At 36.1% G+C, this 12,118-nt stretch overlaps 2 protein-coding genes across 3 annotated transcripts; one reads left to right on the top strand and one right to left on the bottom strand.

Moving 5' to 3' along the window:
• The first annotated feature begins 307 nt into the window (after positions 1-307).
• LOC100255113 (pumilio homolog 24) lies at positions 308-8,081 on the top strand. The gene is made up of 17 exons (XM_010651263.3): positions 308-686; positions 838-891; positions 1,565-1,626; positions 1,768-1,849; positions 1,944-2,067; positions 2,169-2,252; positions 2,759-2,873; positions 3,968-4,118; positions 4,214-4,327; positions 4,464-4,535; positions 5,584-5,634; positions 5,731-5,781; positions 6,242-6,349; positions 6,444-6,659; positions 6,885-6,959; positions 7,218-7,465; positions 7,569-8,081. The coding sequence occupies exons 1-17, from the start codon at positions 426-428 to the stop codon at positions 7,687-7,689; spliced, it is 1,989 nt and encodes a 662-aa protein (XP_010649565.1). The 5' UTR covers positions 308-425; the 3' UTR covers positions 7,690-8,081.
• On the bottom strand, positions 8,053-10,351 carry LOC104879214 (uncharacterized). Of its 2 annotated transcripts, XM_010651265.3 has the most exons (5): positions 9,873-10,351; positions 9,494-9,692; positions 9,346-9,397; positions 9,193-9,260; positions 8,053-8,799 (listed from the first exon to the last, which is right to left on the bottom strand). In XM_010651265.3, exons 2-5 carry the CDS (start codon positions 9,641-9,643, stop codon positions 8,293-8,295), a joined length of 777 nt encoding a protein of 258 aa, XP_010649567.1. In that variant the 5' UTR covers positions 9,644-9,692; positions 9,873-10,351; the 3' UTR covers positions 8,053-8,292. The 2 variants fall into 2 exon arrangements, with proteins under 2 accessions (XP_010649567.1, XP_010649566.1); XM_010651264.3 differs by having other exon boundaries at positions 9,494-10,350.
• Between the last annotated feature and the right edge of the window lie 1,767 nt (positions 10,352-12,118).

Here is a 12,118-nt window from a genome sequence, read left to right as displayed (position 1 = left end):
CGGTATAAAAATAATTTTTCCTGATTGTACTTCTTGGAATCATACATAGCCTTCATATCTTATTAATTGATATACTATTAATAGTTTTTTATTATAAATTTTCCATATATTGACCGCTAATTACCCATTCGATAGCATATAATTTCCCTAAATGACGAAGAATAATAGAACCAAGTATTCTTATTCATTGAAATTCAAAATTTTCACCATGGGCCAGGGCTAACTCAAACCCTGGGCTGGAAATTGTGTTGACCCGATTGACGGCCCATTTCTGTCGGATCTCCTTGTCCGTTTCCATCCCTACCCGAGAGACCACACAGGGTTTCAATTTCCAAAAACCCTCACAAAACCCCAGCGGCGATAGAATCAAAACCCACATAATACATTCAACAGAGGGGACTAGCAAGGAACGAAGGGGACCTCCAATGGCGGCAAAGACCCAACAGAGCAACAAATCTAATAAAAGAAAGCAAATTACAGGTCCTCACAGCAAGTCAGATACCTCACCGTCCAAGAAGCCGAAGCTCCTTCAATCCAAATCCTCCAATCCTGGAAACAAGGGCCTGAACAAGCCCTTCAAATCGTTCAAACAACAGCGCCCCGTCAAATCGCATTCCGGAAAATTAGAAACTGCTGGAGCAAACGAGGGTCCAAAATCGAAGAGAGAACGTCGGTTGCATGCCAAGGTGGATTCGCTGTTTTGTAGAGATTGGGTGTATATGTAGAACATCGTAACTTGAATTCGAATTGAAAATTAGGGTTTATATTTTGGGCATGAAGTTGAATATGGATTGGAAGTGTAATTTGTTGTTTTGTTTGGTTTTGGATTAACTGCAGGAACTGACAGAGGCTAGGAAAAAGAAGAGAAAGAAGCATTACACTCTTGAACAAGTTAGTAGGGCCATTTTCTAGTTTCCTTTGGTTTTCTAAATGAACTTCACCTGATATAATTAATGTCATCGATTCAAAGTCCAATTGATATTAAGCTTTTCTATCATGGATTTTGGAGGCCATATCTGTAAATCACGGGTGTTTTTTTTTTTTTCTGCGTTATATATATTGAAAATAATGTATGGAAGGCAAGCAAAATGCTGAAAGCAGTTTGAGAAGGGTCCATTTTGAAGTGAATTTCTGCATTCTCTTCCTTTCCCTAATTCTTCACAAGAACCAAAGAGAGTCTAAAACTTTGATTTATTTGTAATTATTGTGTATGAGACTGAGCATGTGTGGATACATGTTACACTTTATTTATTTATTTATTTTGGTTCTTTTTTATTTTCATACAATTCTCTCTGTCATAAGAGCATGCATGAGATATGGGCTCACTTCCTTAATGAAGGTTAACTTGTTCTTCATTGATTAAACAATTTCAAGCTCAAGCTTTCTTATTATTGGATGTTTGCTCATGAAATAGTCACTAAGATTTATTCTAAGACTCACCCAGTGAAAGTGGAGTGCACAGCATGTTTGCAGATGTAGTAGTTACTAAGATTTATTTTAAGACTCGTATAGTGAGATTGTGGTGGCTTTTGGCTTAATAGAGTTTTTCCGCCTTTCCAACTAGGAGCTTGCATCACTGTGGGAAAAGATGAGGCGCCGTAATATTGCAAAAGAAGATAGATCTAGGTATGCTTATTAACCATATATTGCATGGGGCACTTCCTCGTTCTTACTTTTTGGGTATGTTTATTAATTATATATTGCATTGGCTACTTCCCTAATGGCTTGTTTATATTCCTTCCATTGTTAAATTGAAATTTATCATAGGTTGGTGAGTGAAGCTCTACATAAGATGAAAGGGAAAATCCCTGAAATAGCAGGATCCCATGTTTCTTCCCGTGTGCTGCAGGTGATTTCTAGAAAATTGCTTTTTGGGTGTCTTCAAATTTAAGGGCTTCATTTGTTTATTCCAGCTTGTAGTAATTCTTTATCTTTTACCTCAGACTTGTGTTAAGTACTGTACACAAGCTGAAAGGGATGCTGTATTTGAGGAGCTTCAGCCACAGCTTCTCACCCTTGCATGCAACACGTATGCAGTGCATCTGGTGAAGAAAATGTTAGATAATGGTATGTTCAGCTTCAAGGGTAAAAAAACTGAAGAGCACTGCTTCAGAGTCAAGTCGATTTTATTTTCTTATTATCTTAAGTTACTTTTATGCTGCTTGCAGCCTCTAAGAAACATCTGGCAGCATTTATGTCTTCCCTCCATGGCCATGTTGCTTCTCTTCTTCGTCATATGGTTGGATCTGTTGGTATGTCATTATAATTTGATAGGTTTTCTTGTTCTTTTTTTTTTTTTTTTTTGTTGATGGGTAAAAAATCCATTGTATTTTCTTGTTCTTCTGGAGTATTTGGAATCAAATAGTTATTTGGCCCTAATAATAGCTACAATAATTAGCATTTTATATGGGTTTACTTTTCCAAATTGCCCAAGTTATGTCTCAGTTACTTTTGGCAGGTTCTTAGTTTACAGTGACTTAAGAAAAAGTACTGAGTTGGTTGGGCCCTCTTGGATTTTTCTGGAGTTTGTTTAGGCAAGCTTGGATTTTGATTCTTGCCACACTTTTGGAGCAAGTAAGGTGTAAGGGAACCTGGGAGGGGAAGAAGTAAGATGATAGGAGTGTTTTATTCAATTGGCATTGGCATGCTGTTTCTTCAACTTGACCACTTCGATAATGTATTCCTGTGAAGTAGCCAAATTTATTTTTCTCAAGCCTTTCAGGTTATATGATTCTTTCAATCATTTGGCTTCATGCAGTTGTTGAGCACGCATACCAGTTGGGAAATGCAACTCAGAAACAAGAGCTTCTGATGGAATTGTATGCCACAGAGCTTCAGTTGTTCAAGGACTTGGCCTCAGTAAAAGAGAGCAGGTAAAGAGTCATTTGTTTGATTGACTTTCTTGATATCCTTTTAATATTTCCAAATAACTGCAAAATCTTCTCTTTAAACAAAATCACCATTTATACGATTTTCAAAAGTTCATTTTTCTGAAGATTAAAAAGTTACATTTTCAATCTTCAGGGCAATTTGAGGACTAAATTCCTATCGCAGCATAACAGGCAACCATAGTCTTACAAAGTGAAAATCTTATTGTTTTTTCTAGGATCTTTGTTTTCATTCCAGGGTATAAAGGAATAACTATTGAATTACTTTTTCACCCCGAGTTGTGTTCCTTCTTTTCTTTTATTTTCAGATGTTTCTAAGATGCCCTCATTATTATTGGGTTTTACCCCCTTTATGGTTTCTGTATATAAGGATCCATTAGGATTGAGTGTGGATCCAACAGGACAATCAAAATATTGGAGTTGTTTCGTTTTGGATTGCATATTGTTAAGTAATCCCTAGAGCTTGTGCTTCCATTGCAACAAAGGACTCCCTTTGGATGTGGAAAAAGGTCATATCAGTAATTGTATGTGTATATATTTATGTGCATAAATGTGTATGCATGTGTGTATATGTGCTTCTTATCACCAAAAAGTAAAAAAAAAAATACAAATAAAATAAATTATTTATTGAATTATAATGTCAATATATTATTACTTTTTATGGAGATGAGTTTGTAGGGACTATACGAAGTGGATAGAAATATGAGGAAGAATGAGAGATATCTGGTAGAGCGAGGAGGCTTGTGGTTTAGGGTGTGGATATAAGGATTAGAGAAACATGGGATGTTTTGAGAACCCAATATTCATATCTGGTTCTGTCCTCTATAATGTTCTCTATTGTATAAAGAAAAAATCCTCTCATCCATAGATGTAGGTATGACTAGTCAAACCATGTTACAACCTCATGTATTATTGTGTTGATTGATTTATCTTTGTGTTTTTTGGATTAACCTTGTTTACATTAAAGCTTTCGTTGATACAACAATTTGGTATATTCCTGACATGTAATATATGAACTTTTATGAATTTTGAGGGTTCCTACTTTCTCATTGTCCTTATTACTTCTTTCATGTTGTCAGGTTAATAGATGTAATTTCTAAACTAGGACTGCAAAAAGGTTCTGTCTTACGACACATGAGCTCTGTGATTCAACCAATTTTGGAGAAAGGAATAGTTGACCACTCTATCATACACAGGGCATTAATGGAATACTTAAGCATTGCTGACAAGGTATTCATCTTGAATTAGCATTTTCTTGCCTGCTGGAGTTCCTTGTTTTTTCTCCACTTTATTTTTACCTTTTCCTAAACCAAGTCTTCTAGCAGTCATCTGCTGCAGAAGTAATCCAGCAGTTATCAGGTGCACTCCTTGTTCGAATGATCCATACCAGGGATGGATCCAGGATTGGGTTGCTCTGCATCAAACATGGGAGTGCAAAGGTTTGTGTAAATTTGGTCAAGATTCCCCCACGAGTTGATCCACTAAAAGACAACTAATCTGATCTGATCTTATGCATTTGAAGTTTTAATTTTTAATAACTGATGAATTGTTCTTCAATGTCATCTTTTATTTTAGGAAAGAAAGAAAATTATCAAAGGAATGAAAGGCCACATAGACAAGATAGCTCATGATCAATGTGGGAGTATGGTAAGGATCAGTTTCAGAATGCATTTACTCAACTTTTATTCTCTAGGGCACTCTTACAAAACTTCCTGTTAGCTTTCAGCCTGTGCATTTTGACTTGTATTTCCTACAGATGTCATATTGACCATGTTGTTACCAGCCTCAGTAATTGAGAGTCTATCTTTGTAGTTTGTGATGCTTATCAGTTCAGCTTTCTTATTGTTACTTTTGGTTGATATGTCTTCGGGCTTTCTTATATTGATATATATTCCTTCATATATGCATTTGTATATATATATATATCTTCCTTTGTATATGCATTTGTATGAGCATAACAACACTGAAATAAGAACTTGATTTATATTTTTAGGGCATTCCCATACTATCATTGAGATGAAATCATTCCATTTTATTTTCTGTAGCAGTTGAAGGCACAAATCTATCCTTCAATTAAAGTTATCTATCATAATAATGTGTCAACTTTCAATGCAAAAGTTGATGTCTAATGATAATAGTAATAAAATGTAAGTGTTTTTATTTCTTTAAATCCTAAAGTGATCCTAGATGTGATACTGAATAGAATCATTTCAGATTCTGTAAATAACAAAATGGATTCATGTTAAATGCTTGCAGCATGTATCTCCAATGCTTTAATTTTATGGGATGTTCAAAGCTCCCTCCAGTAGCTCTGGTTTTCATAAGATTGTTTTGTGCACTCACTTCTAGTCTATGGCAATACAAGTTCAATCAGCATGAAGCCCCAACTGGAATTTGACTAACGGAATTTTGAATGGCATTTGCACATGATCCTGGCAATGCTAACATAGGTCCACCATATGTCTACGTCTATGCTTATGGGTTCAATGCAAAAATTGTTATGGTTAAGAAAATTTATTGGCTTTATGGTATTATATATTGTATCCCACCAGTCATCAGTACCATTCTGAGGCCCATCCTTACCTTATTTTTTTTTCCTATTGCTGCCTTGATTATTTTATAAGGTATAAATTTTTGTTTATTCTTTTGTGGTTCATTTTATTTTAGGATTCACCTTACACTATTTACTTTTCAGGTGCTTGCTTACATTCTTTCAACTGTCGATGACACAAAACTACTAACTAAGGTTGGCTCCTTTAGTGATGTTTGTCATGAATTATTCTTCATAATTAATGGAGTTGCTTTTTATTTGAAGTTCTTAATCAAATTCTCCTTAACACAGGTTATTATTCGTGAGCTTCAAGCAATTTTGAAAGAGCTTCTTTTGGATAAGGTTTCTACTCTTCTTGTTCTTTTACATTACACTGGCATATAACCTCAAACAGAGATTGATATAGCTCTGAATAGGATGTAAGTATGGTTGACGAACCATTTTTATCTAAAACCCTATTCTCGTTTTGGTTTTGCTGCTAGTTAACCACTTCCCAAAAATTGTCTGGTGGGATTATTGAAGATGTCTGTAGCAAACTCTGTGGGTCTTTTAGAGATTATTTGATTTGCTTCAAAAGGAAGCTGAGACATTGGTCGGCTAAATTAGATCATTGCCATTATTTTTTTCTTTTATCTTCCTGAAATTATTTTTAAAATGCATCCAAGTAATTTTACATGGGCCCTCTTTCCAAGTGCCATGTATACAGCTGTGTTGTTGGGAGACCATCTTTACTATTTTCCTATTTTAACCTTATATTTCATGGGTTCATAAAGTGATTCTGTTTCCCTTGTCTAAATTTCAGAATGGAAGACGAGTCTTATTGCAGCTCCTTCATCCAAATTGTTCCCGCTATTTCAGTCCAGAGGATCTGGTTTCTTTCAATTTGTCTATTCCTTCTCTTAGTCCCAAGGTATTGCCGACTTCTGATAGCTTTTTGTAGTAAGATATTGATCAGTGATGCAATACATTGAAGCTTGTATCTTTCTCTTTTTATCCCATGCCAGAGTGAGTCCAAGGTAAATCCTGACTCTGTTAAGGAAGCAAAATCTTCTAAGACCAAGGAATCTGGTGATGAGGAGACAAAGGGTGACCTAGAGGTAACTACAGCTGAGGCCAATGAAAACACTAGCCCCAGTGAGAGCCATCACATAGCTGAAGGTGGAAAAAAGGATCCAAATCTAAGAAGACAAGAGTTGTTGGTTGATAGTGGGCTTGCTGAGGTTTGTTGTTTCAATCTATTGTATGATATTTTTAACCAAAAGGTTTATCATTTTTATCTATTTGCACCCTGTTGCCTTCATTTACTTTTGCTCCATCTTTTCTTTTCAACTGGAAGGTGAATCACATCATCCCTTATACACATTCATCTTAATGGAAAGAATTTAAGCTGTCATGTTATACACCTATCCAATTTGCTCTGGAAACTGATTTTATGTGTCTTGCAGAATCTCATTGACACATGTATTGAGAGTGCAGGAGAATTACTTAGATCAAATTTTGGCAAAGAAGTCATGTATGAGGTAGCTATTTTGTCTATTACTTCATCTTAATGACAGTCAATCCTCCCCAGGGTTTCTGTGGATTTTTAGTCAAGAAACTGTTTAAATGCTTTTAGTTTCTGTATTAGCTGCATTAGGTCTCTGGACTTATCACCTGCCGGATGAATTGTGGTTTTATAAACCCAGTTTTATCTGTGATCTTCATCACACGGTCTGAAGCAATCAATGAGCTATTAATCCATCAACTCATTTCTTCACTTATCTTGGTAATGCATGCAGGTTGCAACCGGGGGTGCTGGTGGCATTCTACGCCCAGCTTTGGATGAAAAGTTAGATGCACTACATGGAGCTATAGCATCTCTTGCAGCACAGCCTAAATCAGAAGAATCAGAAGAGGAACATGTCCTTGAAAATTTTCACTCCAGCAGGACCATTAGAAAACTGGTCTTGGACTGCCCTACTTTTGCTTCCACTCTGTGGAAGATAGCTCTTGGAGGGAAGTGCGAAATGTGGGCCCAGGGTCACAGGTTTGACTACACTGACTCCTTTCAAGTCCTTTTAAGACCAATGCATTAACCACTTAGATAATGAAATATTTTCTGATATCACATTTTGGGAATGTGAATGCAGTCATAAGGTAGTTTTGGCATTCTTAGAGGCCTCTGATTCTGAGGTATGTGAGCTGGCCAAGGGAGAGCTGCAGCCCTTGATAGATAGTGGCATTCTCAAGATCCCAGAGACCAAGCAGTAGGCAAAATAAAGAGTTTCAAGGCACTGGTAGCCCCAATGAAGAGAGGAAGTCTTACTCAATGGAACAAGCATTGCCGTGATGGTGGATCCTACTGGTTCTCACTTCCGTAGTATTTCCAGTTACATAGCCATGTAATGTTTTTCTTTTTGGCCTAAGAAACAAGTTAATGTAGCGGCGTTCATAAAAGACTAGACTGTGCCAGGCAGTGTTCCGTTTTGGTTGAATTGAGTTTGAAAGTAAAAGAAAATTTTTTATCAAAGACGACTTGTTTTCCATCAGATGGGTCTGTACTATATCTGGCTTTCTACTTATTCTTTTGAACTCGAAGCCATATGTTGTATACTGCTGCTTGGAATCTACATATAAGCATAACATCAGATGATTCTTTGTGATTCCATTTGCCATAGAAAATTGCTGAATACATGAAAAATGCGTCAATCAAACTGTGATTTTGTGGATAGAACATGGTTCTCCTGAATTCCTATTATTAATTAAGACATTTGGATTAGCAATTGAATAGTTGCCTTCTGATTTGATCCTGAACAAATTGCAACATCTCACTCCTCTTCCATATTCCCAGTTCAGTAAGTTTCTTGTCTGCAACTACCAAATCCCAGGTTTCTGGTAACTCCGTGTCCTGTAGTGAGGGTAGCCTTGGTGCAGATAGTCAGACGGATTGAAGAGAGGAGATTCTTTCCTCGATGTCACATTGCTCCTCAAATAGTTCTCTGTCACCCTTGACCCCGGCAAATACCAGAGGCTCTCAGTCTTCTTATAAAAGAGTGGTCTGTGGTGAGGATAGCCTTGAAATTGATAGTCAGATGGATTGAAGAGTGGGAACTCTTCTCTTGATGCTGCATTGGTCTTGAAGCAATTCTCTATCACCCTTGCCTCCTCCTTTAACCTGTCTCTGATGTCTCTCAGACCTCGAAAAACTTTGTAATATCTCGACCAGTTTGTAGGATTCAATGGCTTCAGTTTTGCGGAGCCAGAATTGGCTGAAGGATTGCAGGCAGTATAGGGAATTCTGTTGCAGTCCCTGCAGAAGCTTCTCCATCTCTCTGAGTCAAAGGTTCTTCTCTTCACATCATCAGACAGACATGCATATGCCTTCAAATAATAACATACAGATTAATGAAACAGAAGATCAAGTGAAAAGCAGCACATCGCCCAAACCTAATGTGGCAGATTATGTGGGTTCCATAAGAGATCACCCTATGCCCAATGAACCATTAATCTCTCCTACCCAACATACAGATCATGTGGGTTCCATAGAAGACTACCCACAAATGGTTAGGGCCATATCTTCATCCCTACCCACCATAACAACTATTTGGTGAATCAAACTAGGCTCGAACTTCAACTTTGCATTAACCTTGGGTTCTATGTTCTAGGGAAATACATCAAAAAAGAGAGAATGAATAAATCCCATTTTTATTCTATTGGTATCCTATGGACTACTGCCCCGAGATTCCAGAAGATATGTAAGGGAAGAGCTCCAACCTCTGATACAAGTTTGAAGGCAATTTCAGCCTTGGGATGCTTGTTCTTATCTGGGTGAAGTTGCAAAGCTGCAAAGAGAGCATTCCTCACAAAATATGAAAGAATAACAGACTGCAAAGACTACAGAAATATTTACTTCAATCTGAAATATACCGAATTTGTGGTATTGTCTCCGAATAATATCTACATCTGCATCTTCTTCAACCTGTTTCCACCCAGAAACAGAATTCTCAGCAACATACATTCAAACCCAGAAAAAATGGCTTCAAATGAATCAAGAAAAACCACCCAAGAAACGTACTCTAAGAAGACGGTACCAGTCGACGAGAGGCGATTTAATTCTCTTGTGAGAATGCTGGTGAGGGCAGGCAATGGAGCGTGAGGAAACGGAGATAATTTCCAACACCAACTGGGTTTTGAAATCTGTCTGTTCTTCTCCAACTCTTCCCATTGACAAACAAACAGGAATCGAAGATTTGGAGGAAAGGGTGAGACAAATGCTGAAACAAGAAAAGAATAAACTCACTTCCTGTTTCTCCCTCCTTTTTTTTTTTTTTTTTTTCTGGATTTGAACTGATGAGAAAGTGGAGCGGTTAAGAAAAAGGGGCACAGTTTGCGGGAGAGAAATTTGAAAGTGGATCAGTTGGTGGGAAGATGTGAGAGAGAGATGGAGAGCTTACCGTTAATTTTGACACCAGGCATTGACTGAGATCAATGCCTACGGGCCCTTCTATATATTTCTTTATTCACCCCAATATCTTCTAAATGGTAACTTTTTTCCATGATTTTTAACTTTTTTTTAGTATCATGGGTGTTTCAAAACGACAAAATATTCGAAAACCCAATTCAATTTTGAAACCGATTTTCTTGGAATTCAATGAATTTTGTAGGTGGATCTCATGATGTAGAGTTAGATTAAATTTGAATGCAGTAGTTGATTAAACGGAAAGGCAGTAACTGGCTTCAAATCCAACCAACCAAACCTCCTAATCTAATAATTAAAAACCATTGAATGAATGGTCAGTTGTAATGCCCAGATGGTGATGTTAATGGCCACTGACTCTGAAGTATAGATGTAGAAGAATGGTGGTAGGGGGTGAGGCAAAGCCCAGAGGCAGCAGTTTCATTCTTCTTCTGTGAGCGTAGCAAGTGTGATATTGAAAGACAGTGAGGCTTTGCTCGTGAGCCTGCGGCGTCCAGTTGGGGTGACCCACGCATATAATGCCCTCTGCGATGCTTCACCCTTACCAACTCAAAAGGCTATATGGTAGGTGAAAACTTCAAATAGACTTTTAAGTTACATTACAGTTAAGTTAGGCAAAAAATTCAATTCAGGCCATTGTTTACCCACCGTCTTTGAGTAAAAGACATTCTGAGGCATTGTAAAATTGTTGGTGACCGAAGCTTCGTGGTTAACTTTTATATCATGGTAGTATTCTTCGTACTATTAATTAATTTTTTATGTCTTCTCGAATTTTCATATTGTTCTTTATTTTATTTTATAGGATCCTCTAATAAGGATGGAGTAAGGAACAAGTTGGTGTAAACTAGGTTTGCATTTATTTATTTTTAAAACAATTACTAAAAAATAAGTAAAAATAATTAGAATATATTAATATTATATAAAAACAATCTATTTTTTACTTTAAAAAGAAAGAAAAAAAAAGAGTTTTTGATTGTTAAATATGTTTTATTTTTATTTTTTTTATTATAGAAAATAAAAAACTATTTTAAAAAACAATAACCAAACAAAATCTGAGTAACTTCTTTCTATCTTATCTACTATCAAGCTAGCCCTGAGTTCAAGTATTAAAACTTAATTTCAAACACTATTTGGCAACATTTATTTCAATAAGAAAAACTTTAGACCAAAAAAATAAAAATATGTGATTAATTTTGAATGAGCTTCCTAGACATTTAAAGGTGGAGCCCTTTCAAGTTTCAACTCAAATGAGAAGTCTCTTCTAGCATCATAAGCTGGCTATTTCTGGAGACCCGTGCCAAACCAGCTTTAAGGAGTTACAACTTACATGTGGGTCATTGCCCTCAAATATTCACAATCCGATTCCAAAAGCTTTTTGGGCTCCCTTTTAGCCAATAGTAAAATAGTTGAAATATTTGGTGTTACATTGGAGTGCCATTCTTGTATGAAGATCAGCAATACAATATACTATGCAGTATGCACCATCTTGATATTGATGAGTTTACTGTTTGCATAAACTAGACAGGAGCCTCGGAGCGTTGCAATGGGACAAAGTACATGGGTTGGAGGTAAGAGAATGGTGAAGATAGGTCAACCGGAGCAGTTGAAAACCAAACCCAATGCGAACTTTTCCGGAATAAGTGGATGGGGGATTGGAATCCGAATATCAAAGGCTATGCAAATGCAACCATTTCCTGTCTCAATTTCTAAAATCCACGGACCTAGTTGCCCTATGTCGCTTCATTTTCCTATAAAAACACCAATGATTTGTTGACTTTCTTGTGTAACTAAAAGCCAATGCACATGTAGTAGAAACCGTTTCAAATGCTTCCAAAATCATTTTGAAAATTTTAAGGTAATAGGTCTTCTTCTAACTTTTTATCTTAACGATTCAAATTATATGATAAAATTTATATCGAGACAAGCTAAAACAAATAATAGTACCAAGTATAAGAAAAATAAGTTGTTTAATAGTATAATTTAGAAAAATAAAACATTATATATGAAATACTCCACTAAGGAAGTAGTATTGATGAATGATGATTTATTAAAAATTCAAATATTATAAATACTTTTTTTATTTTATTCTCAACAAATGTACTATGTATTCATTATAAAATATTTTTCATATTTTAAATTATTTCTAAAAGTACTTTTAAAAAACAAACTGAAAACACTGTCCTTTAAATCAACCTATTTTCAAAATAAATTCTTAAAATATTA

The sequence above is a fragment of the Vitis vinifera genome, chromosome 5, assembly GCF_030704535.1.
Source record: "Vitis vinifera cultivar Pinot Noir 40024 chromosome 5, ASM3070453v1".
In the NCBI taxonomy this organism is placed as follows: Eukaryota; Viridiplantae; Streptophyta; class Magnoliopsida; order Vitales; family Vitaceae; genus Vitis; species Vitis vinifera.
This window is presented reverse-complemented; position numbering and strand designations above follow the sequence as displayed.